The 24,062-nt window shown below is 41.3% G+C and overlaps 2 protein-coding genes across 3 annotated transcripts; both read right to left on the minus strand.

Moving 5' to 3' along the window:
• Positions 1-1,622: 1,622 nt before the first annotated feature.
• Positions 1,623-18,733, minus strand: CENPI (centromere protein I). 2 transcript variants are annotated; one of them, XM_083797858.1, is made up of 21 exons: positions 18,578-18,733; positions 16,832-17,137; positions 16,410-16,547; positions 15,341-15,459; positions 14,618-14,725; positions 13,345-13,393; positions 12,986-13,032; positions 12,148-12,237; positions 11,652-11,780; positions 10,988-11,152; positions 10,592-10,712; positions 10,296-10,387; positions 9,855-9,972; positions 9,692-9,756; positions 9,055-9,152; positions 8,514-8,649; positions 6,592-6,716; positions 5,434-5,482; positions 5,055-5,288; positions 3,562-3,603; positions 1,623-2,765 (listed from the first exon to the last, which is right to left on the minus strand). In XM_083797858.1, exons 2-21 carry the CDS (start codon positions 17,010-17,012, stop codon positions 2,634-2,636), a joined length of 2,238 nt encoding a protein of 745 aa, XP_083653984.1. In that variant the 5' UTR covers positions 17,013-17,137; positions 18,578-18,733; the 3' UTR covers positions 1,623-2,633. The 2 variants fall into 2 exon arrangements, with proteins under 2 accessions (XP_083653984.1, XP_083653985.1); XM_083797859.1 differs by lacking the exon at positions 18,578-18,733 and adding an exon at positions 18,482-18,504.
• Positions 18,734-20,133: 1,400 nt separating this feature from the next.
• TMEM35A (transmembrane protein 35A) lies at positions 20,134-24,019 on the minus strand. The gene is made up of 2 exons (XM_083797878.1): positions 23,884-24,019; positions 20,134-21,737 (listed from the first exon to the last, which is right to left on the minus strand). The coding sequence occupies exons 1-2, from the start codon at positions 24,001-24,003 to the stop codon at positions 21,351-21,353; spliced, it is 507 nt and encodes a 168-aa protein (XP_083654004.1). The 5' UTR covers positions 24,004-24,019; the 3' UTR covers positions 20,134-21,350.
• Positions 24,020-24,062: the final 43 nt, after the last annotated feature.

Genomic DNA, 24,062 nt, shown 5'->3' on the forward strand with positions numbered 1-24,062 from the left:
AAAATTTACCTTGGTAGATAGATCGTAAAGAAAGAGTGGGGAAAAAGAGAGATACAGCAGCGCTTTTCTCCCTAAAAGGCCCATTCTTCCATGCAAGTGGAATGTTAGCAGACAAAAAATCAGATGTCTAGAAAAGAAAAGTCCAGATGTGAAAGAAAAGAATGACCAAGGCATTGAGACGCTAAGTCATCTCAAATGCCAGTAGCACTAGGCCTATCACTGCTACACGGAAAGGATTTTAAACAGCTGTTTTTACTGTCTTTACTGACAAAGCTGCCATTAAAGGAAAGTTATTTGCCCTGTTACTTTTCTTTTGCACCTGTAAATGTCCATCCTGTGAACTCAAATAACAAAATTGTACACAGTTTGTTTAGACTCAAATCAAAAACCTGGTCATGCAACGATAGTCTTTCCTAACATGATTTTGTCATTTCTGAAGCAAACACCAAGCTCAAGGAAAAACTGATCTCAGGGACCAATAACTATACAACATTCAGCATATCATATAGCATTCTGCTATAAGCATCTTTAAATACATTTACATGCATCACACATTCTTAAGAACTTAGGCACCTTTCACAAAGGAAATGAAGCCTCTGGCACCTTCCAGTCTCACCGGAACACTACAGAGCTCTGCTCCTTCCACAAACTCCTGAGAGCACTCAGGTAACAAGTAGTCTTTCTTCTTGGCTAGATCTAAGTGCTACTTGGAGATGTTCTATTTGTTCCCTTCCCCACTGAATCAGCCTGCCATACACTGACTTAGAACTGAGCCTCCCAATTTTTCCCAGGGCTCTCAAGCCCTCCAGGCCTATTCCTAAACAGTATCCCAGTTAACAATGCAAAAATACAATTATCTTCAGATGTTGACCAGGCTTCCATGAAGGACAAAGGCAAGGGACTGAGCTGTCTCTAAGAAGTGTAGTACACAGGCCTCCCAGTGTAAGTGCTGACATTTCTAATACCTTTCTGAAAAGAAGACTCTTTAACATAGAAATTAAAAAAAAAACAGCCAAGGACTGCTAACTCTCCTCTTTTACTCAGCTAAGGACTGTAGCTCTCCTCCTTTAATCCTTAGCTGAAACAGGAACATAAAACCCTCCAGGAGTGTAACTAACAAGTGACACTACGATAGGGACTGCCAGACAGTGGTGTTGGGAGGTGAGTGTTGGGAGAAGCACAAACCACCAAGCTGAGCTGGTCCAAAACTACAGTCACAGCTTCTAATGGAGATAACTAGTTACGTTAGCACCCCCTCTTGAAACATATTGACTTGGAAGAGTTTCTAAACTGTTGAGTTTCCACTATCATGAGAAAGTAATCAGGACTTCTGAAAATACGTTTCTCTTGACAGAAAACTAAGCAAGCAGCACTTACACTAGCTGGAATAGTGCAGCCAGATGAGAAAGGGTAATACTTGATTCTGAGGAGATCTCTTTGCAAGTCTCTTTCTTTCACAGTCTTCAGTAAAAGATTTTCTTATTGTCTGGAGAAAAAAATATATGCACACACACACGTATATAAATCAGATCACCTAGTTGAACTTAAAAAAAATCAATAGGCTACAAAACCTAGAAGCAGTCTGATTTTGAGACAATGAAGAAACCAACACACATCCTTAGTGGCTCTGGAGTCACTCAGGACTGATGTAATTCCTTTACTGGATCAAAGTACAGATTCACAATGCAAAATTCAGTATATTATCCCACCTGTTGAGCATTTACAACTTCATTTCACAGCAGAGAGACAACGTTCACTCAATTGTTGAAGACCCGTGTTCAGCTTCTCCCCACTTCTACTCAGTGTTAAAACAAAGTGACAGAAGATACATTTTTTAGCACTTCTTTCAAAATTATGTGTTGGAAGAATTTTTACAGAATATAAATTATACATATGTACACATGTAATATACAACATGTACAGAGCTAAAAACAAAAAGGCAAGCCACATATGAACTTATTAATAGAAAATAGAGAACAGGTGGCAACACTGCTCAGATGCTCAAATTATCAATAAACCATGAACTGAGCACAAAGTTTTCCAGCTAAATTAAAAGAGAATTATAAGCAAAGTTATCAAGAATGTCTCTTCTGGAACCTTAATAATGAAAATGAAGTTCAGGAAGAACAGGGTGGCCACCCTGTTAAGAGCCAGTATGTATATGGTACAACAGGGAATGGGGAAGCTTGTAGTCCTTCAGCCCAGTATATACACAGTATCCCTGAAAGGCGGATTAAACTGTTTCTCTTGCTGTCAAGGAAGGCAAAGGAGGTCACGGATCAACCCTAGGTATTTGAAGGAGCAGTGCTTCGTGCAGTTTAAAATGCGGAACGTTTGTTCCTCAATCAAAGCAGATATTCCAACAAAGAAAAACAAGGATGTTACATAGCATATGAGCTCAGCAGCCTCAGACCAAATAAGTTCAGCAGGGAGAAATAGTGATCAGTGTTAGTGAACCAAGCCAGCCCAAGCATTCCTTCTGTATCTTCACTTTCCTAACACAGATGCCAGTAAGAAAATGCAGGCAAGGGTAATTGCTCTGTTTCTTTCCACTGAGGAAGGATTAGTGACACAGTCCATTATATTCTGCTTTCCTGTTCCAGAAGATAAAAAGGCTCCAATGAGTCCCAGAGTTACACTTCCACATTCCCTGCTTTATTTTGAGAGGCCTGGGAAACACGATTGATGCTGCTTTCAACAAAGAGCTTCAGGCCTTTTAAACCTTGTGCGTAGAGATACTCCAGATACCAGTTCCACTTCTTTCCCTACAAAAAGAAAGAACAATCAGAGGTGCAAGGCATAGCTTTGTCTTTCTTGAACCAATCTGAAAAGGTCTCCAACTATCACCTGCCACAGTTTGACAACAACCATCCTAGTCCACAAATACCCACAGGTATACAGGGGTCCCATCCTGGACTCAGACACCCAAACTTTTCACTTATGTATTAGATGTTCTTAGCTTGACAAATCATGATAAGTATGACAAATTGTGATCTTTTTTAGTACTGAAGAGATTTATAAATCCTAATTCTAAGAGAGCAAAGTCTATTGAATCAACAACAGAGACATCAAAGATCAAATGAACATGGATATTGAAGTCTTCCTTCCAACACTGAGTGATTCTTCCAGATCAGGCTTCATGTACACTTTGATACAGGAAAGGGAACAAAATGCCACAGCAATTGCTCAGGGGAGGACCCCTGTTCAAAGCTGTAAAAAAAGCTACGCATTCACCTCAGAAATTTAATATTAAATTCATTGATAATAGGAATTCTGCTTTGAGTACACCAAAACATTTTTTTTCTGCAGTCTGCAAAGAAAACAGACTTGTCCTGATACTGCACTGACTCCTGGAGGAAATATATAAAAGTCTCAGATCACTAACCACAGTTGGCTACATACATACTTTCTCAAATGTTGATGTGCTCATGTTTGGCCCTGTTGAAAGACAGAACCTAAGTAGAGCTGGAATTTTCAAAATTTTTATAGGTGAATACTACCACCTCATTCTGCTCTTGTCTACCAAAAATTGCCTGTTTTCACTGAAACAAGAAATCTTACCTTAATTAAACTGAAGTTGAAGGTGGTATCATCTGGACAGGCCTTAATGAGAGGAAATAAAAACAACGTCAAGTCAGATAAAAAAAAAAGTACATCCAGTACTGAGCCTCTGCTTAGTCCCCTCCTAAATCAGGAACTGTAGGTGCGCAAAGAAATTCAAAGATATTTAATCATATTTCAGAACGAGCTTCCAGCATTATACTTGGCCAAAAAACAAATGGCAAGACAAGGGGGAGACAGCCTTGCCCTGTGCTGCAACACTACTGGATAGCAACAGAGAATATGTACAGATACCCTTAGCAACTGTATCTCCACAGAGTAAAAGCCATCCCTTCAAAACATTAGACAGATAATTCCCAACAATGAGACAGAGCACGAGCAGAGAACATACTGACATTTAGTTTACTGCTCATGTTCTCACAGTGTGCTGCAGAGCAGTGCCCTCTGGCGCTCAGCAATGAAGTGTTCAAGAGAAGATGGAACTGCAGGTAAATATTTTCTCTTGTCTTAATATACATCAGTGGTAGCTACTAAGCAAAATCTCTTTCTTGGTGCTGCAATGGGAAGAATGCAAGAAATCTCCAGGCTTTTTTTTAAACTTACAAAAGCTACAAGGCAGTATCAGGAAGCATCAGAGCAAAAAGGACCTAGACAAAAGATATGAAAAACTAATTCTGCTATAACAGCAGAAGGACCAAAGAAACGTTGTATTTAACAAAAATAAAATAGTTTCTTCTGGCAAAGGCAAAACTTGAGTTTAAGTCAGCAGTTACAAAGTACCTAGATTCGAGACACTAAGCATATAAACCAAGGCAGATTTGTAAGCGTTCCTAACCAGCATTCTTTCACCTTTCACATCAGATTTCCTAGGTTTCATTCCAAGAGCATCCTTGCTGTCTGCCAGCAATCCTTGTAACAAAATGGCAGCTTTGTGCACCTCTTGGATAGCCTACAAAAGCTAATTTTCTCAGAGCAGCATGCACATCTTGAACAGTAACAACTCTGGTAAGCTGCTCCCTCCACTGTTCAGTAGCTGCACCAAACACAAAAGCACTTGGAATTCAACTACTAGCAGAACTCATTGGACAATACAATACACCTTGTTATCCTACTTCTGTACTTGAAATAGCTACTTGTATTTCTTTTTAATAAGTAATTCTCAAAATGTATTCTGCTAAAAGTTCTCCTATGGGCACCTGAATACAACTTAACTATGCATTTCTTCATGTGCAGAAGTTTAAAAGTTTAGGTCATGCGCTGTATTTCTGTAAGGCAGAACATACTATTGGAAAGCTTTTACTGAATTAGCTAAATAATGAGAAAATCGACTATTTTAGTTCTATCCTTAAAATGATAAGCACAAATTCACATCTAGAACTGTTTTACCCAGACACTGAGTAGACTTTACTCACTCAGAGACACTTCTCTAGAGAAACTGTCAATACAGAACACCTGGTGCTGCCAAAGGCCTGGGTATTAGCCTACACCATTACCTGCTGCAGGAAGAGGATGGCATAGCCCATCATAGCTGGGTGGTAGACAATGTTAAAGCTGTTTTTGAATTCCTGCACTCCAGTTTTCTTCAGCAATTCTTCATCCAGACGAACACCCTGAGGATGATCATCCTTCTGGAACGCACTGGATGTCCACAGACAACCCACCATAGCTATTACGTACTGGTTGTATTCTTGGTATGTCTGGCTACTGAATTTGAATTGCTGCGTTTTCTGAGGGACAAGAAAATAAAAATCAATAAATAGCATCTTCAAAGCCGTTGTGTTCTTTCCAGTCCTTACAAGAGTGCTATCAAAACACCTTCCCTCCATTCAACCCAGTTCCTTACTAAGGCCCATTCTAGCACACAGCAGATACCTTTTTATTCAGCTCATTTTCTTTTGCAGCTACCAAGTTGGCTCGATACCTCAAAAAACAAACAAAAGAGGAAGTTAGATGTCTGAAAATTTTACGACCTACCAGTGCTGACAAATACTGGAAGAATGTTTACAGAGGATATTAAGAAAACTTTTCTTCTCAACAAGAGAGACCGTCAAACTTTCCTCTACTTTTAAAAAGAAAGACAGGAAAATTAATTCAAAGAGACTTAATCACTTGACATGTTTTTGCTGGGGAAGGGTGGACAAACCTGATAAGATTCGTGTCTTGGATGAGCACATGACCAGCTTACCTGGTACAGTAACCTTCATAAAGGGTATATGCAAGAATGGCATACAGGGTTGAAATCAGCAGAAAAGTGCTGTATATCTTTAAGAAGGGAGACTTTCATTCACTAAGCAGAGAAACGGAAGTCACTGGAAGTAACGCAACTTGACAGTCGTTCTATATAATGAGCACTAGCTCCTCTCATTTCCCAGGGACCATCTTGTCATGTTAATTACCCTGCAGACTCCTTAGAGGAATAACCACATGGAGAGCCCTACGCCAGCTGTCAGCAATTGGCTACTCTTCTTCTCAGATGCAGCCACTGGAACTAACAAGGCCAAGAACAGCAGACATGTTGGTGGATCCTGCTGAGAGCTAAACAGTGCTGTCTTTGGACCTGCAGGCAGCACAAGGCAGTCCCAAATTCCCACAGGGTTGGGGGGTGGCAGAAGTGCTTCCTACTCAGCACATTACAGAATTTGCAAGGAAAAGCTTAAGTCTGGTGGTCAGAGCACAAGACTGAGAAGTTTAATGGTTAACTACGAAAGATTCCAGCTCTTTCTTGCTAGGTGACTTAAATTCTCTGAAAATATGCAAGCTCCTTCATTCACCTACCAGAGATATGGAAATAATAAAAGGAAAGAGGTCAGAATCTTGCCATTTGGAATAACAGAGTGGAAAAAAGAATATGAACTACAGCTATAAAATACTGTATCAAGAACACTTGGCACAGCTGGAACATTTCACCTTTGCCTTATACAGTAAGAGAAAGTATAGATCTCAAATTCAGGTTTTACAAAGTAATTTCATTTCCAAAAGATCAAAACAGAAGACGAGAGGATTCCCTACAACCCACACCATTTGTAGTACCTGTACATAATGTAGCAGAGATGATTCAAGCTGACAGAATCCATGCTAAGCAATGCTGGATAGAAAACTCCAGCAGGAGGCATTATCAACAGAGGCAGATTGTACTTCAGATACATGTCACACACCTGCAAAAACAAAGCAAATCTAGGAATATTATTACTGCTATTCACAAACCCCCAAACACTTAAGAGCAAAAGAGTGTGATACTACATTCCAGCCAGTTCTATCAACTTCATCTAGGAGCTAAGACCAGGGTGAAGCAACTCTATTTGTTTCCTTCTCAGTACAAGACATTCATCAGCTCACGTCCCAGTATATTTCAACAGTTTTGGGTATACCATTATGTTGCTATTTGCTTACTTTCTGGGTCAAATTTATCCAGATCCTTCCTTTTTTTTTTTTGTGAACTCTGATTTTTTTTTTTGGATTATTCCTAAGTATGTAGCTCAGCTTACACTTGATCAGACCTTGTTCCTAGCCTAAGTTTGCTGATAATAGCAAGCCAATTGGGAAATTCATTCTTTCTTTTTGACCTTGCTGGAATTTCATGACCACATGATAAAGCTTTGCTCTAAGAAAAGATGATATGGACATAAAACACAAGTTTATTATCAGGCTAATTTAGAATTTAAGGTTGAGCTTCAAGTAAAAAAGGCATTTTAAAATTTCTGCAGATTTAATAAGATCTTCAGCTAAAATGACAGTCTTAAAGTATGGATAAATAATAGAAAGCAAGATTGCTGTAACTCTGCACATTACTGTCCTCTATTGCTTAGCCACATTAATATTCCCAAGCACAGGCTGTTACACTTCTCTTCAGGAAGATGTGCATTGTTCTCAGAAGATTAGTGTGCTAAGATGCCTACCTAGTAACTACAACTCAGGTCATAGGCAATTAAGCTGTGACAGCCCAACAGCCAGAAAACGGATACTACTTAAATTTTATTCAATTAGGCACAATTGTTTTAAGGTTCCTCTGCTCCAATATCATAACAAATGTTTCACCAAAAATTATTTGTGAGGCCTTCACATTTCCTCTTGTCCTTGGTACAGCAAATACCACATAAGGTATAGGTAGATATCTGTATGTAATCGAGTTACTGGTATTTTCAGACATTTAGACTCTTTACTTCATATCCCAGCTGCGTGATTTTAGAAATCTCTATACAATAGAAGAGTTCTGAATACATAAGCAAAGTGTAAATAAAAACATCTTAGTTGCGTGCTAGAACACCAATAACCTAAGGGTAGATGATTCTTGGTATATTCCCATAAAATGATCATTTACTTATTTTAAACACACTATCTTACTCAAACGTTGTTGCCTGTTAGTTTTGTGCATTTTTAATGGACATTTTAGTTACAAGTAGTTCCCAGCACTATCACTGCTTTGTTAACGCTTCATAATTTCATCCAAATTGTAGGAGCAGCATGGCTAGAGTTCACATTGCTGTAAACACATCTACAGAGTTGATTTAGGGAAACTAGAGAGTAGGCTTATGCCTATTTGACACTGCTTTATCTATAGCATAAACTGGGGAAAAAGATACTGATTTTTTTAAAGGGACATAGGGAACAAGTCAGGATACACTGTCTGAAATTGAACTAAATATTCTTTTCTACAATTAGTATTAAAAAAGCATCATCTGCTATGTTATACCATATTTTTACTTCTCCATATGCAATGCAATTCTGCCTTAATTAAGAGCAAGTACTCACTGGTAACATATTTATTTCTGCCTAGGGATGCAACAGCAGTGGTTATCACTTGTAGATCTAGCAGCTATTTGGAACATTCTGGCATTTAATCACAAAGTTCTGTAAACTATAACAAGGAAGGTGATTCCATACTATAGCTGAAAAAAATGCAATCGGCCTCAGGGAAATGGGATTTTGAAAGCCAAAACAAATGGAATACATACAATTTCATAGAAGTCCAGGATGAAGTACAACAAGAAGGTACAATTGTTTTCTAAACGCAATGCAACAGTAGAGATCCATCCAACAAAGTGGATTAGTTCAGCTATCCCATTCACTAGTCCAGAAAGGGTGGTATTCCTGCAGTAGCAGACAGACAACATTAGTGCATACACCTCTGCAAAAATGCTAAAGAGGAAACATGGTAAAAAAGAAACTAGAAGTTATCCTTCTGCCCCACCACCCTCAAGCATTCAGCAACATGCATTTGGTCTTGAATATATCCAGTAGTACATTGTTACCAACATTATTACAAACAGGACCCAGCTGTCAGTGTTACAAGAATCTTGACTTTGGACTTTTCAGTGTCAATAGAAATATTTTTAAATCAAGAGTGAAGAGCAGGATTGGCAAGGTAGCTTGCAATATAGCAGAAACATTACGGCATTACTGACTGGTCTTCATGATAGGTAAACAGGCGTATCTAAATACACTTGTGAACAGTGTACAAAACACCATATTACATTCAATTTTGGACAAACTTACAGAGAATGGAATTGATTGTCAGACCCTGAATCCAGCTGAACCACATGCCGGTTTAGCCAGTTCTGCAACAGCTCTTTCAAACACTCAAGAACACTGCACTGTAAGAGTCAAAAAGAAAACAGGTTATTGACGATTTACGTAAGTGAATGATACTAAACAAAAAATGCCATGAGAATTGAGGCACACAAGGAAACATATGAAGAGGACCGCAAAGAACAGTTAGATAATTGCATTATCCCCTTAAACCAAATGTATACATTACATATTTTTTGATGGAGAATGCAAGCTTCAAATAGTGACTTAAAATTGCAATAAAAAACAACTATTGTCTTGTGTACTATTACATAGTTCTTTTTAAATCCAGTGCCTCTGCTTAATTTCAGTCAAAAAATATCAAATATTCATATATGAATATTTGATATGAATATATGAATATGAGATATGAAAATAGTCAAATATCTTGAAGGCACCCAAATTCCCCAAGAAGTTACATCATAAATTCATATTTTACCCTCACTTCAGCACAGACTCCCCCAAAAGAAGTCTCCTGTACAACCCGTCAGATTGTTGTATCTTATACAAGTGCAAATAACAGTACCAACTAGAAGTAAACAGCCGCTGTACTCACTTAAATTACCTTAAAATAAAGTGAGGATGTGAAAAAGAGCTGTGCCAGGGGATCACAGATCTGTGATTTCATTTCTGAAATAAACAAGAAAGCAGCATGATATCTGAGCACAAATTATTTCCCCCAAGACCAGACACTGCCCAACTTTACCCAAAGGATCTGCAACCCATACCAGAGAAGCTGCTGAGGGGGATCCAACTCACGAGTCTGAGGATTTGTGATCGGCAGCACAAGCCATCCCAGAGAGGAAGGCTCCTGCACAGGAACTCCTCACAAGAAGAAAATCCTTCCTATAGAGCAGAAGGTGAACATTCAAAAATTCATCTCACGTGCCTGAACTTTGCCATGCTCAATTCACCCTGGAAAAGGAAGAGGCTTACACCTGCTTCCTGACATGCAATTCTCCAGGACACTCAAAATTTCATTCCTGCAGAAACCAGGGCCATGTCCAGAATATTGACTCACTACTGAAAAATGTATTTTTATTATTCTTTTATTATTCTATCTGAGACACTGCAATTTTTAAGAGATACTACAGGAAACATGTAAGTCCCAAATGCACTCTAAGGGAAGAATTCATGAAATCTTTGGTTTCCACAAAATAGGCACTCACCTGCAAGAAACACTCTGCCTTGTAGATAATTTCCAGGAAGTCCTTGAATTCTTGTTCATATTGGTTATTCTCAACCACACACCAGGTACACTCTAAACAGGAGAGAAGACTGCATTTGAACACAAGTACAGCAAGAATAAGCACAATTAGAAGCAAAATTCAGCTCTTCCCCAGTATTTCTTTTAATGCTATATGATTACCACTATAAATCTAAATAGTAAAGTGCCATTACTGAATGGTGAAAAGTTCAGTCTTTACCTCCATACCACGCTATGGTGGTTATGTTAAGTTCCTACCTTCCTGAAGAGTCTGTCCCATCCAATAGTAGAGCCTCAGGTAAATAGATTCATCTTTGATGCAATTCATGTAGTGAAGCAATAACGGGTTTGCTAACACTGAACCCATCTGGGAAGGAAACTGCAAGAAAAGAAAAAAAACAAACAAGAAAAACAGTTATTCTGTGTTTAAGTCTAAAAAGTGCTAGAGAACCTCATGCTATCAGAATTGTCCAACCCTTTTACTGACAATGAGAACATCTCCAGGACTCACACTCACCACCCTCAGGTAGGACTAGATGCTTTGTCAGAATTAGGTAACCCACGTGCTATTCACATATAAACAGGGTGTAGACAAAAATCATTTTATCTCTCCAAATCCTTCAGCGAGCTTGCTGAGATCTTCCTGCCACTCACCTCTAAACAATGGATATTTTCTAGGAGCTGGGTAAAGGTCTGCAGCTGCTCCACTGGAAAGGATTCAATTGTACTGTATAGATCAACACAGTTCTTTTCCCTGTTCCCTACTAAATTTTGTGCGTTGGCACTGCTTACAGGTACAATCAACTGGGTATTCCATTTCTGTAGAAAAGAAACACAAATGAACAGCAGTGACTCAGTTTCCAGTGCAAACAAGTACACTTGTGACCAACATTCCCATAAAGACTCCACTTTGAACAAAAAAGGCATCTAGGCTTTCATTATAAGGGGAACGCTGTTTCCATATAGCTATCCCATCCTTCCCAGTGCCGAAATAAAGCCCAGCTCTCATTACTTGCCGTTAATCAACATGAAAATAGCTGTTCGGCACCTTCTGGCACCAGGGGAGGTTTAGGTTGGATATTGGAAAAACATTTATTCACTGAAAGGGTTATGAAGAATCGGAACAGGCTGCCCAGGGAAGTGGCTGACTCACCACCCCTGAAGGTATTTAAAAGACATGCAAATACGGCGGTGCTGAGGGACATGGTTTAGTGGTAGAACTTGGCAGCACTAGTTAATGGTTGGACTTGATGATCTTAGAGGTCTTTTCCAACCTAAATGATTTTATGATTCTAGAGTCTTGAGGCCCATAACCTACTCTTTTACGTGACTGAGGTTGAGCTGTGCCTAAACACAGTGCTTGGGACACTGGAGAATTTGCCTGGTTTCTTCGCCTTACAGTGTTGATTGCCGCTTTCCATGGAGCCTCTGAATTCTTGAAGTAAGTCTGTAAACATAAATCAGGCATGTATACAAGAAGCCAAGCGAGGATAAAGTGACAGAAAGACCAGTTTCTATTCCAGTAAACATCAGTGATGTGTGTGAAAACAGTTAAAACCAGCAAGCACATCAACAGGAGGATATAGGTAATCCTCATAAGGATAAAGGAAGATCGTTCCATTCCAAATCATCTCAGAGTGACGAAGAGAAAAAAATGCAAGGCAAGGAATCCTCATCTAAACCTGATTTTACTCAGTGAAAAGAGGCAATAGAATTCATCTTCACCGCTTAATCATGCTATTGTTTAAACAGAAAGCTCATCACAAATACTGTCATAAATACCAGTTCCAAGTAGATTAAATCTAACTCCTTACCTTACTCTTCCCAGGAAGGGTTATGTTCACGAGCTCAGGACAGAAGAGCTTGTAAAGTGATAGCAGAGCCTGCAAATGAGGCTGCATTCCCTGTCAAATAACAGAACAAGTAACAACATGTATGGCATGTTATGTTTTTAATATAAATATTTAAGACTATATTCATAAAGAAAAAAAAGGGATTACTAAAAGCTTTTAGAAGTACATGTCAGTAAGTAACCAGAGATGCACAATGAGCAAAAGAGAAATTGTCAAGGAGAACAGCATAGGGAGGGGATTGAAGAAAGAACTTTCTGCAATCATAACTCTAATAAAAAGAAATTTATCAATCAAAACCATTAAAAATACAGTTCTCCACTGACTAAATGCTCCAAAAAATGTGTTACTCTAAGTACATAGCTCCATCTATATTTCTCTAGCAACTTAGAACTTACTATTAGTGATTATATTTTTTTCCTTACAGAAAAGGCAGCAGGATCCTATACAATTTTTTATTTCCCAGTCATTTTTAATACTGCTTGAAAAAGGAAGAGTAAAATTAAAGAAAGTAATAGAAAAATTAAAAGAAGCTGCTCTTTACTTCAGAGATTTCACCATATCTATCTATAAAACATAAAAGTGTTTTTTTTCATGTCATTGCACGCGCTCACAAATTAACACATGAGAATTCAAGATGCACATGCAAGATATACCAGCTCAGATGTTACAAAGACCACAACCTACATTTCCAAGTCTAAACCCATCCTGAGCTGCTAGCCTCTCCTCCACCTTGTAAGAACACTTATAAGCTGCAACATTAACCATTGTTCAAACTCTACAAAATTAGAAATGAACTTGCCGTTTTTGCTTGGAGGTCAAGCAGTCTCCTGACTCGAAAAGGCTTGACTGGAAAAACAGTTAAGAACATCATGAGTTTAAAAAAAACATTACTTAACATTCAAGAGAAAATGAAATATCACTTTTATTGTAGGAAGTCATGACAAAACAAGCAGAAACAGTTAGTCTTATTTCTGTGCTAATACAGGTTTCCGATTCAGAATGTATTACACAAATCCAACTGAACTGCCACTTAGGCTTCCTCGCCTTAAAAGCGCCGTATTGCCTACTCATTGTATTAGCTTCCTTGGAAGAAATGGCAGCACCACGAAACAGAAGAATCAAAAGGATATTTTAACTCACACAATTGGATAGACTTACCATTTTCTTTCCTGGTCAGCAGGTAGAGCAGGTGGCAGGCATAGGGGCACTACAAAGAAAAAGCAGCAGTGAGCTACCCTGCCGATGCAGACTGCTAACTACGGTACACCGAAAGCGACACCCTCCCAGAAAGGCTTCACAAGCTAATATTGCTTCATTCAGTTGGCTGCCTCAAGTCATCATGGCATCCCCACTGGGGCAGAGCATACCTTACTTCTCGTAGCAAGCAGCCTGTTTTCACATGTCACTTACATCAATTTTAATTAGATACATTACCTACATTACAAGCTGTCCTTATAGTAATAAAGCTATTCGATGAGCTTTGGTCTTGTTTTGGGGAGCATGATCTAGATATTTCAGAGATCGGCAGTGAAAGGGCAATAACATTTTCCAAAGCAAAGATACCCTTGAATCAAAATACTTTATTAGAGCTTCTAACTTCAGATGAGGCTGCAAGGGTCTTAAATTGGGTTCAGCTGCATTTTCTGCAATTGGCCTATCATGCCTGAATACACTATAGAACTTAAATCCAGTTTTATGGAAAAAGATTATAACTAACATTAACCCATCCAAAACTTTGCAGGAAACATAGCTCAGAACTTTGGGAGTCTATGTCTTAACCACAAAATATTCTGAACTGAAAGAATATCAACAATTTCGTACCTATCTAACATGACTGCCAAGTGGACCTTAATCTGAATTGAATCTAACTATTTCAATATTCCAGCGCCCAGATTTTACAGATATCATATAGCACAAAACTCCTGACTATTTGCTCTCTTTTAAGCTACGTTTCAAAGGAATTAAGTAGAACAGGATTTTGAGTTTTTAATCATTCAATAAACATTGCTCCTAAAGGTTTTTTCTTTTTGCCCAAGGTATGCAAGTCAGTTTCTTCTCAGGGGCAGAGGACTACACCTGCTGACATGTCACATCAAAGGTAATTCCAGGCACTGCAGAGTCACAGCATCTCTGAGGAATTTACATGAAAAATACTGTCTATCTGTTCAGATGTTACAGAGTGTCAATGCTTGGAAACACGTTTAAACAAACAGATCACAGTACTCAAACTAAAATGATCCAACAGTATTTCCCCATTTCCAAATCTGAATTATCCAGCAATCTTAGAACACAAAAAGAAAAAAAGAAAATAATTCCATCATAAAATCGTCTCTAATATACAGCTCAGACAAATTTTAGCATTAATACACACACTACTAATGAACATTTAGGTTTATTTTGTGAATTCTGTGTATTCTTCGCTTCTCCTTACCAACTTGTCATCATGAAGGAAGGAAAAGAAGAAGCCATAAAGGGCATGAAGTTGTTCCTTGTGATCAATGAAGTCAAACATTGTGATCAGCCATCTTAGAAAAAGCAGCTGCAGACAGAAAAAAAGTCATCTTACATCAAGTAATAGACAAAACCAAGACAGACCAGTCACTAGCCAGCTTAAGAGACATCATCGTTAAAGGACACTCAAAGGCAACCACATAGCTACAAGATAAGCCTGAGAAGAGCTCCAACTTCCACGCTGTAAGAGAAAAAGCAGCTCTGTTCCAAACGCATGCTAACCCCAAAATATGATGTAAACTTTTCAGTCATCTACATGAAGACCAAAAAGACCATTTCACTAATCTTAAATCATGATGCCATGGCCAAGGCACACAGAACTTAGGTGATAACCTAGCTGAGGTGGGTGAATAATGCCTCACACAGCTCAAGTAATTCACAGAAATGAATTCCTTAGGAGAGTTTTCTCCACCAGAGAACCTGCCTGTTCTGTAACTGTGCAAATTCCCACTCACAATCCTGAGGTGTTCCTCAGCTTCCACTGCCTTGTCACGTACAGGTGTCTCTGCCAGTCTTTCTAAAAAGCAGCAGCTTAAGCAAGAACCTCATACGTCAAACCCCAGGTTTTCTGCTTCCTCCACATAACCTGTCCTCATCATTCCCGTGCCAAAGCAGTAACTACTGCCAACACTTATGAAGTTACCTGGATGCTGCCTGTGCATTTGCTGACGCAGAGCCAAGATACAGATGAAACAACAGAAGTTTCTGGTATTACTGAGGCTGGAACTAAGCTCTTCAGTAAACGAGTATTCACTGTATCAGCTGGAAAACAAACATTTTAAAATTGGATGCTGCTCACAAACCAGGTTCTTTGACACGGTTTTGCAGTTCAGGTTAAAATCCCCTCTGGACAAGATTATTCAGAGCTTTATTGCTTACGCGAACAGCGCACAAGAAACCAGTAGGGACTTATCTATGCCTCTAAAAAATATGAGAAATATTTCTTTCCAGGTTAAAGAAAATGGCATATGTATTATTCCAGTACTGAAATAGCCTTTAGATTCTTGGCAAGACAACCAAAAGTAACACAGATTTGTAGTAATATTAACAACCAATTACTTCACCAAAAGAGCATGTGATTGTCAGCCAAATATTGGCAGATTAGTGTCTTGGAGATAAGCCAACAAATTTAAACCAAGAAAAGAACTATATTGCTTGCATAGTGGGGAAAGAATCCTGTAAGATCCTCTTAGATTAGAGTAAGTGAAAGGTTTAATTTTTTTTTAATTGAATATTTTGTTAGTTTCAAAATTTAAGTGGTGGCCACCATTTCAAAGGGAGCAGCATGAACTGATTGCTAGTATGACACTAATTTTATCAAGTTTCACAATACAACTATGACAGTTTGTTCAATTATTTTGATCCTGGGAAGAAGAAACCTATGCAAATAGTTACAAGAAGAAAAAAATATAATGGTTGCTAAGGACACGCTTCAAGCCTTTAAAGATCTGCAATTAAGAACAAAGGAAATAAGCTTTTCAAAAAAGCTTTGTAACAAGCCATAATATTCTTCCCAAGTATCACTCACCTGTAACAAGAACTGAAGTTATTTTTAGCATGAACTCAGTTTACAGTGAGCATGCCAGAAAGATTAATTTTATGCTAAATTGCCTAACAATACAGTTGCCATAAACACATTATCTCAAGCAGGTTTGATTAGAGGGCAAGGAGAAGTTCACAGAAGACATGCTAGCAGTATGCAAGCATTTTACCAAGTTTGCCACTGAGTGCCACGGTTAGTAACGTATCAAATGCTTCAGGGGGCAACCCTCTTTGCAGGCCAATGCTTTCCACAGTAGACAAATGTTTCTGCAAAACTTCACTCTTTTTCAGAGAAACCCGGTCTTGAACTAGGGGAAAAAAAATAGATGACAAACAGTGATGAAACAAGTTGTGAACTGATATTGAACTCTTTTAAACTTTTCTGAACTTTTCCTATATATAGTCCATCTTGTTGGGTTCTTCACATAGCAATAGAAAGAAGAAAAGCTTTCAAGACACTAAGGAGTTACCACAAAGCTCAGATATTAGAAGAGAGAAAACGGCAGGTGAAATTTGATTTTTTATTGTTATTTTAAAGAAATTGATGATCCTTTCAAAGGATCAAAGTTTTTCCTTAAAACTGTCCTCTTACCTTTCTCAAAGAATCTCAAAGCTTTCTCAAGGGAGTTGTGCTCGCTGTCGTCACTTGGAGACTGCTGATTTTGTACAGTTTTTTCAGTATCAATACTCCTTTCTTTTCGCCATGCAGAGAGATCAGTTTGATTACTATCGTGAACATGCTTTGAGTGCTTAGAACTCTGTCTTCGCTGCATTTTTTTCAGACTGCCAGCTGAGACTGGAGAATTTCATTCGTCACATGAGTTCCAGTCCCTCATTACAACGATGGAAGAAAACAGATCATCCTCCAACTGATGAAGAACATCAGAGAGACAGTCCCCTGCAAAAGAAAAAAATTATTTTTCTGACAAACAGACTAGAGGGATCCCGCATAAGGCAACAGAGTAACTTCACAGCAAGTCATTTAGAGCTGTCTGCCCCTAAAAGATCAGACAATATGTTCAGAAGTTGTACATACAGTTGTGTTACAAATTGAGAAATTCAATTCTCTCTTACATTAACATAGGGAAGAAAAAAATCAAAAGTAAGAACTAAAACCAACTCCTTTCAAAATAAAATTTGTCTGATAAAATTTTACATAGTATTTTGATCCAAATTAACATAACCAGAAAGCCAACAGTATGCAATCAGCAGTTTTCTTTGCCGTCTATTTTATTCTTTATCAGATCTACTACTTGTGCTGTATACGTCAATGTAATCAGTCAACAGGTCACAGTTTTCTGTGGGGTAATGCAGAGATTTTACAGGACCATAAAAACACTTTTCTTCCTATTTTACAGGGTTAGATTCCTATGTAATCTATTTCTACCTACCAGCTAAGATTTAAAAAAATATATATTTTGGTAAATTTCCAAGTGAAGCACAAGAGCTACCAATACTGTCAAACTGCCTAGCCCTAGCTGAAATACTATCATGAAAAGTGACATTTTCTCTATATGTTAGAGAAATCAACCTTTTACCCCCCAAATGTGAAATGCTGCTACAAGTTCCTGGGTTTTGCAGAGTGCACGTGCATGCTCCTGAGCTGCTGGAGCAATTGCTTTTGCTTCCCAGCTTTCCCATCACAAGAAAACAGAAGGATTTTCAACTCACGCTCCTCTTCAGCTCTCACTTACTCAAGGTGTTAGAACCTTCCCTGTTTTCCTTTAGCTTTGTTTGTCACAAACTTCTGTGATTAGTATAGCAAAACCAAATTTCTGGCTAGCTATGTCAAGATCTCTTCTACAGTACCATGATACCTTCCAAGATATACACAAGGCGCTCATGTTTACAAATGAAATCTACCAGCTCCAGGAGAGCTGTGTAGCCTCGGTTCAAATGACACCACCAAGGCAATCACAGCTCCCAGAGACGCAGGGAGGTGACGGACACTAACTGAGACGCTTTGAAGCAGTGAAAGCTGCTGGTGGTGGCTTCGCCCCAAGTGCCCCGGCACCCTGCTCGCATCCCGAGCCACCGGTCAGGAGGAGGCCTGAGCTACGAGGCGCCAGCTGCCGTATGCAGACCCTCAGAGCCCCTCAGCACCCTCACAACGCCTTTCCCCTCGCGCAGCAGTTCCAGCAGAGGGGCTGGGCAGGAAGCAGGACGCCGCCAGCGCCCACAACAACCTGACAGGGCCTTCCCGCAGCACCCCCCGCCCAGCACCCCCGGGCCCCCGCCGCACCCCGGGAGGCCGGGCCGGGCCCGGGCCCGCTGGGGGAGAAGCGGGCGCAGGCCGCAGGGCCCCGTTGCCATGGCTACAGCCCCCCGCCGCCATTACCTGCCGCCAAGCGCCCGCTCCAACCGCCCGCAGTTCAAACCCCCGCGCCGCATCCCGCGCATGCGCGCCGCCGGCTGCGCCCTCCCCTCCGCCTTGTGCCCCCTCCCCTTCCCGGCGGCTCTGAGCATGCGCAGTGGCCCCGCGCGGGCTGCGAGCGCCGCGGGCCGTTGGTGGTGGGCGGGGAGGGAAGGGGCTGAGGGGAGGGGGCGGGCTGTGATGGCGGCCGGGTGGCCCCGCTCCTCAGGGCAGCTCCCTGCTGCCTTCCCTCAGCGAGCTGCGGCTGGGGGGGCTGGCACGGGAGGGCCCCCGCTAGCAGCAGTGGGATGAGACCGGCTGGAGGGAAATTGGGGGCTTGGAGATGAAAAAAAGGGAGAAGAGTGCGGGGGGGGGGGGTTGGCGGCAAATAAAGTTTATATTAGCCTAATGTGGCGTTATGAAAGGACTAAATTAGTTCCTGCCACGTCATCGCCTCCAGCAAGCAAAGATGAGTGGGGGTTCCAGAAATAGCTTGGTAATGCTGGGGGTCAGCGGTGGAGGTCAACCCGATACAGATATATATCTACATATAATAATACATAAACATAACATGATACAGAATTCTTGTATTGGATGCACAATGTAGCTGCCGCTGTGGGCAGTAATCCGTACTGCTGCGATGAAGGAAGGTGGATACGGGGACGTTCCTCAGAATTCACATACAGTCTGCAGCTGAAGTGCTTACAGGGATAATCTTTGCTGCACCGAATATTCTACATTTATTATATGGCGCCTATACAACTTCTGGTAAAGAACAGTACGAAAGACAAATGCTTGTTTCCAAAAGTTTACGGAGTTGGAGATGAGATGCACGTGGGAATGGTAGCTGGCCAAAAAGTTGCTACGATACAGTTGTGAGGACTTTGTGCAGGAGAGCATGCATCCTGGCATGGTTTAGAGTTGGTGGTATTTTTATCTGTTTTTGAACTAAAAAGTGATTAACAACTTCAGTCTAGGCATGGCAGAAGAAGTGCCTTTGAGGAAGTAAAGCAAATTGAATATACATTTGGGATGACCTTGAGGTAGTCTCTAAAGACTAGGGATTGTCTAATGAAGATGGCCTGTTGGTAGTTTTCTCTGTCCAGGACAATCAGCCACTCCCTGGGGCTTCAGGAGGATTTTGCAGAATGTATATATTTGGGGCTACATTTTAGCAGAATACTTAAGAAAACTACAGTATCAGAACTGGATATACTGCATGTGAGTATCTATCATCATTTTTTGTAGTGATACAGTACTGACATCTTACTGAGGTTTTAGTATCTTATCTCGTCACCACATTGTACTGAAGCAAAAATTTATCTGAGACTGTTTTGTGAAAATTTTCAAATGCTTGGAGTTATCACTGTGTGGCCTGGTATTGTTCAGATGGCTTCCATCCTACATCACCTTGTCTTTCTCTTCTTCCTCTGAAATTCCTCTAATGTGATTCTGCCTGCTTTAGATGCAGTATTTGAGCACAGAAAAAAAAACATTTTCAGATGTGTCTCAAAAAAAAGAAATTTGTTTCTATCACAACATTTTTCTCCAAATTTCAAAAAGTTTATTTTCATGAATAGTTAAGAAAATAAGGAAAAACTCAAAACAGACAAACATCAAGAAAAACAAACAGAACTCAGAGGTAAAACACGCTTCTCGTGACACTTCATAAGATTTCAGATACAACACAGGGATTCAGGCTCTTGTGAGAGGACTTCCCCCAGCTCACTGAAGCTGTATGGGAGATGCACCATGAGGTACCTGGACAGGTTCAAACCTTCATCATTAGCAATAACCAATGATTCCATGAATTTGCAGTAGTTGTGAAAAAGGATTATTTTTTTTCTTGAAAGAAAAGAGGTAGTGTGATGCTTTTTGCCAGCAGCAGACAACTATTTTGAAATCTGGGGGTTCGTTACCAGGCTAAAAACAATTCTTCAGGCAGTTCTGCTTCCCATCCCCTCAGCAGGGATCCTTACTCTCTGCTGAGGGGTAAAGAGATACCACTGCCTCAAGCAAAATGGAAAAAGTTAGCATTAGCAGGCCTTTGTCCCAGTTTTAGAGCCTCTGCACAACTTGTAATCCAGGAAGATGCAAGTAGTGTATCACACGTTTTCCCTGCATAACCAGTCCACAAAACAGACTGGTCACAGAGGCAGCAACAGCTAAGGGACCCCTCCCTCAAATACAAGTAGTACTATGCTCAGTAGGGGCCTTTCTTCGCCTGACTACACAAAAGAAAACGTAGATTTGTGGCTGGGGTAGCTCTAGGAGGTGGGCTGCAGAAGGTCACTCTGGTTATGTTCTACCCAGCAGCTGTTGCAGAGGCTGCAGTGCAGCAGAAGTGCATCCAGGCTGGGGTTAAACTGCCTTACGGATGTGGGTCTCGTGCTCAGGGACTAATCCCCCCGCTGCAAGAGTGCCGAGCTAACGTGACAAACTGCCCAAGTCTTTGCCCACACTCTGTTTTTGCAGCTCCTGCTGAGGAGACCAGTGCTACTCCAGCCAGGTGCTATCTGCCTCCAAACCGTCCTGTTTAAAGCTAGCTCACGTTTTCCTACGTTACAGGGAAGCAGCAAAAGCAAGACTACAGTGTAGACATACCACGTGTCTCTCAGACCCCACATGAAACTTTATTTAGACAGCCAAAAAATATAAATAGTTAAATAAAAACAAAACAACAAAATAAAACACCAAATTCTCTGGGTGCTTTTGGAGAGAGCTGCCTCGAGGGTCCGTATTCCTCAAACGCACTCAACTAGGATACCTTCACTTTGCCTTTCTCAGGAGCCGCCTCATGGATGAGTGGCTGCTCATCCCCATTTATCGACAGGATCCTCTTTTCTGGGGGCTGCTCCTCAGGCTGGCGGGCGATCAGCAGACGACAGGTAAGCAGGATCCCAAAGACCAGGGCGTGGGCGTAACGCTTGAGTGGATCCCCCACTAGCTGGTGGAAGAAGAGCACGGCCAGCACAAGGAGGAGGAGCAGAAAGTTGGCCACGTCTTTGGGGCGACCAGGCACCAGTGTCATGACAATGCCACATGCCACTTCTAGGGCACCAATGCTCTTGCGGAGAAGGATGGAGCTGACTCCCATCTTCTTCAGCATGGGAAGGGCCCGCACGTAGCTTTTGTAGGCTCGTTTCTGAAATCAAGCAGTAATAGCAGAGAATACCATGATGCAAGAAGGCAAAGGTTACTTTCACTGAAACCAATAAACATGCAATATGTCACGAAGATCACTTCAAACATCATAGACCCCTCCGGCATGATACCCAATCTGTACTCCTAAAGCTGCTGTTGGAGGGATATTAACACAACACCAACCTGCAATTCCCCCTTTACAAGCTATTGTCTCCTAGCTGGAAGACAGTTCTGCAACCTAGCACCCATCTTTTGAGCTAGGATCAAGTATATCTTTTCCTCTCTAAAATTAACAATGCAGAACAACGTTGTTAAAATAATAATAATAAAGTTCCTCTCTAAGAGTAGCATGCCCTTTATAATTAAATAATACACCTAGTCCTTGCAAAGCCAAGGCACAGAAGGTAGAAACAGAAGTCTCTTTCCACCTCAGAACAATTTGGAATACCCCAGGTTTGATGTGCAGTACAATCATAGCATGGGACAATATATCAAAGCTGAGATTTACCAACCCTACTCCTGTTCTTACATACCTTTATGATCCTTTCTTTCCTCAGAAAAACCAAGTAGACATTTGACATCCTTGCCCTCTGGTTTATGCTAGATTTAGAAGCAGTGTAAGTTGCAAGACAGCCTCCTTACACAGCTGCCTCCTTGTTTCAGGGAAGAAAACCTGTCCTTACACACATTCAAGTTCCTGCATTTAAGCATTAAGTATAGGTGGGTTTGGGTTTTTTGGTGGGGGTGTTTTTTCCTTTTTCAGCCAAGTATTTCCTTTTTCTTTTATATTTTAACAAAGCTCCTAGTTACTGGAACGTCTGAAATTATTTCCATCTACACTTGAGCATATTATCTCTGCAGGTATTCTTGCCCTTGTGTTCCTTAAGCAAGGAGAGGGAAATGGAAACCGAATCTCACATACAGAGTTGTTCTGCTCTCACAGGCACTAATCAGGTTGCAGACTGACTTCCCATGTAATTCTGGAAACCTGTAATTATGGGCACATGGAACTTTCCCATTTCTCTGTAAATTTTGCTGCTTCCTTCTAAGAAAAGCTGATGACCACAGGTGGTCAAAGAATATAGAGCATTGTCATTTTTGCTACTAAAGACCCCATGACATGTTTACACCAAGTATATGCATTGCAAGGATGCACTTTAGACCTTCGGTGAATAAAAGCTCTCCTGAAAGCAGCAGTTTTAGCCAAATGTGTAAGATACAGCTTTATAAATAAACATACTAGTAGCGTGTCCTAGAGCACTCTGGTGTTCCAAGTGTTTTAATAGACAAAGTAGGGTGCATGGTTTCTGCTGAATGAAAAAAATCACTTCAAGTTTGGCATTGGGGGTAGATAACAGAGGTGCTCTGCTTGCTCGGGGCAAGATAACACTTATCGAGTGGCAAGATCAAGCTTTCACTCACTGTCTCCATTATGCTACAGCCTACCCTGGTATGCAGCACAGCAAAAGCATAAAAACCTAATGAGCCACGGATGCGGTACAACATCAGGTATTAAGAATGATGTTGCCGTGCCTCTGCTTTTTTCCATAAAAGATGGAAATCGTTCCTACCTGTAGGCCTGAGTCTTGGCAAAGCAGACAGGGAGCACGGAGACGCAAAGTGCTACACAGAGCAAGGATTCTGCAATGCTTCTCAAGTCTCAGGGCTTTTTTCTTTAGCTCACGTAGCAGAAGCTTAAGAGCTTTGTTTTCTGGACATTTTGTCCTCCTCACCTCTCGCACCCGGATTATTTTGCAGCGGTTCTCCCCCGCCAGACCCCCGCGGGCACCGCAACCCAGATGCCATTTGAGAGCAAGGCAAAGCAGCCGGGCAGGTGCAGCGGCGGGAGAGGACAGAATGTGCTGGAAACTTCCATCCCCGTTCCTTACGGGCCCGAGAACCGCAGCAGTAAATAACACGAAGGGAGGGGGGGCAGGAGAATCACCAGAGGGGGGGCCAGACGCGGCATCCCTCGCTGCCTGCCGCCGGTGGGAGCGAGGAGGACCCCGTTATTCCCTCAGCGGGGGCTGGCTTCCAAGGGGGGATAACGGGAGCCTTCACGACAGCTTCTTCCCTCCGGCCGAGCCCCCCCAGGCACCTCACAGCGCCGACCCCCGCGGCTGGAGGCTTCTCCCCGCTGCCCTCACCATCTCGTTGTAGGCGTCCCTGCTGAGGCGCGGGGTCAGCTTGATGGTCCCCATGAAGACGAAGAAGAGCCCCAGGGCCACCGAGAGGGCGACGATGGTGACGGTCCGCGGGGACGCCATCGAGCCGCCGGCAACGCGGCCCCTCAGCGAGGCCTCCTGGCTCCGGCTGCCGGCCCGGG

The sequence above is a fragment of the Anser anser genome (assembly GCF_964211835.1).
Source record: "Anser anser genome assembly, chromosome: 13".
Classification (NCBI taxonomy): domain Eukaryota; kingdom Metazoa; phylum Chordata; class Aves; order Anseriformes; family Anatidae; genus Anser; species Anser anser.

What these genes read in the sequence shown, in the direction of transcription:
- CENPI (XM_083797858.1), bottom strand. Translation starts at nt 17,012, where the DNA reads ATGCAGCGAAGACAGAGTTCTAAGCACTCAAAGCATGTTCACGATAGT. An exon ending in CCCTTCCTGGGAAGAGTAAG is followed by an intron (nt 11,781 to 12,147) that starts GTAAGGAGTTAG and finishes TTATGTTTACAG; the next exon opens with ACTTACTTCAAGAATTCAGA. An exon ending in CCATCCTCTTCCTGCAGCAG is followed by an intron (nt 3,604 to 5,054) that starts GTAATGGTGTAG and finishes CCTCTCATTAAG; the next exon opens with GCCTGTCCAGATGATACCAC.
- TMEM35A (XM_083797878.1), bottom strand. Translation starts at nt 24,003, where the DNA reads ATGGCGTCCCCGCGGACCGTCACCATCGTCGCCCTCTCGGTGGCCCTG. An exon ending in GGGACGCCTACAACGAGATG is followed by an intron (nt 21,738 to 23,883) that starts GTGAGGGCAGCG and finishes GCTTGATTTCAG; the next exon opens with AAACGAGCCTACAAAAGCTA.